The sequence below is a fragment of the Limulus polyphemus genome, unplaced genomic scaffold (assembly GCF_000517525.1).
Source record: "Limulus polyphemus unplaced genomic scaffold, Limulus_polyphemus-2.1.2 Scaffold1023, whole genome shotgun sequence".
NCBI classification, from domain to species: domain Eukaryota; kingdom Metazoa; phylum Arthropoda; class Merostomata; order Xiphosura; family Limulidae; genus Limulus; species Limulus polyphemus.
Window position 1 is genome coordinate 840 of NW_013666633.1, and position 1,261 is coordinate 2,100.

The 1,261-nt window shown below is 29.3% G+C and overlaps 1 protein-coding gene across 1 annotated transcript in view; it reads right to left on the bottom strand.

The window, feature by feature from the left end:
• Positions 1-238: 238 nt before the first annotated feature.
• Positions 239-1,261, bottom strand: part of LOC106461745 (transcription elongation factor SPT6-like) — a 79,362-nt gene continuing 78,339 nt past the window's right edge. The window contains exon 32 of the mRNA XM_022388778.1: positions 239-415. Within this exon, the coding sequence (XP_022244486.1) occupies positions 239-415 (177 nt within the window). The remainder of the gene's footprint in view (positions 416-1,261) is intronic.

Sequence of the window (1,261 nt, forward strand, 5' to 3'; positions counted from 1 at the left end):
TTAACTAATGTTTAATACTAAAATTTGAATTATATTCTACAATTTGATATCAAACTTATTAACATAAGTCCATAAAATAGTTCAATAAAATTTTGAATGCGAGTCAACAAACGTGATGACATGGCCTTTGACCAGTGTTGATAAGGCTAAATGGGAATTGTAAAAGAAAATATCCTGTCCACAAAATTTATTTTGCTTCAGCTAGTAGAACAGACACTACACATATATATATCCCTATTTAATTTTCCACTTCTCCAAACACTCTCACATAAAACGAAAAAGCCATACTCACCTCTCCATTTATTCGGAGAGCTTGACCTAAACTAAATGCATTCTCTTTGCCTTCCTCCATGACATCTATGTGTTGGTTGATGCCATCAGTAACTTTCCAGGTCACAGTTAGGTGGTCAGCTCCCTATCACATTAGAAATATAAAAGTAATTAAGTTATGCAATCAAATCGCCCAAAACCTTAATTGTACAACAGAAATTGAATATTCCAGATTTGATACAGGACCATTACAGTATTTTGTTACAATTAAAATACTGACATTCCTTCTTCAAGAATATCTCAATCCAAAAGTTCCTTTCTTTGTCAGTTAACTTTCTTTTTTTTATTATCCTAAATGTCTTTTTCAAGTATAAATTTTTTCTAACAAGAAAATGGTACATAGATCTTTCATGACATAAAACTGCCAATGAAGTGAGGAAGCAAAGATCTCTAACATAAAATCTCCATTTTTTTACACAGAACTTTCCTTGAGAAAAGCAGTGGTTTTGGACGAAAGTCATCATCAACATTGGATTTGGCAGATATAATGTGGATGCCATGTTATTAAAAACTCTATCAGTAAACATTACAATGCTTTCATAAGCAAAATATCTATTTTTTTCATTCAGCCTTAAGGTTTATTAAGCAATGCTTTTCTCATACTTTTTTTTTATTTGCATGTTGCCTATCCAACATACAAAGTAATTTTCAAATTTCACATGCAAAATCTTTATAATGCCGAGATAGTTATCAAACGTTTCTTAAGAAAAAAACTTTATATTTTATCTGCTATTTTCACTAACGAATCTCTGTAAGGGTTCGATAGATTTGACTGATCTTGTAACCACCATAAAAAAAATTGGAAATAAATGTAAATTATGCCTTTTTTGTTCTAGAATGACAACAAATTATAACATGAAAACATAAATGTTTAGACTAATTAGCTTAAATCTCATAACATTTATATATATATATATATATATATATATAT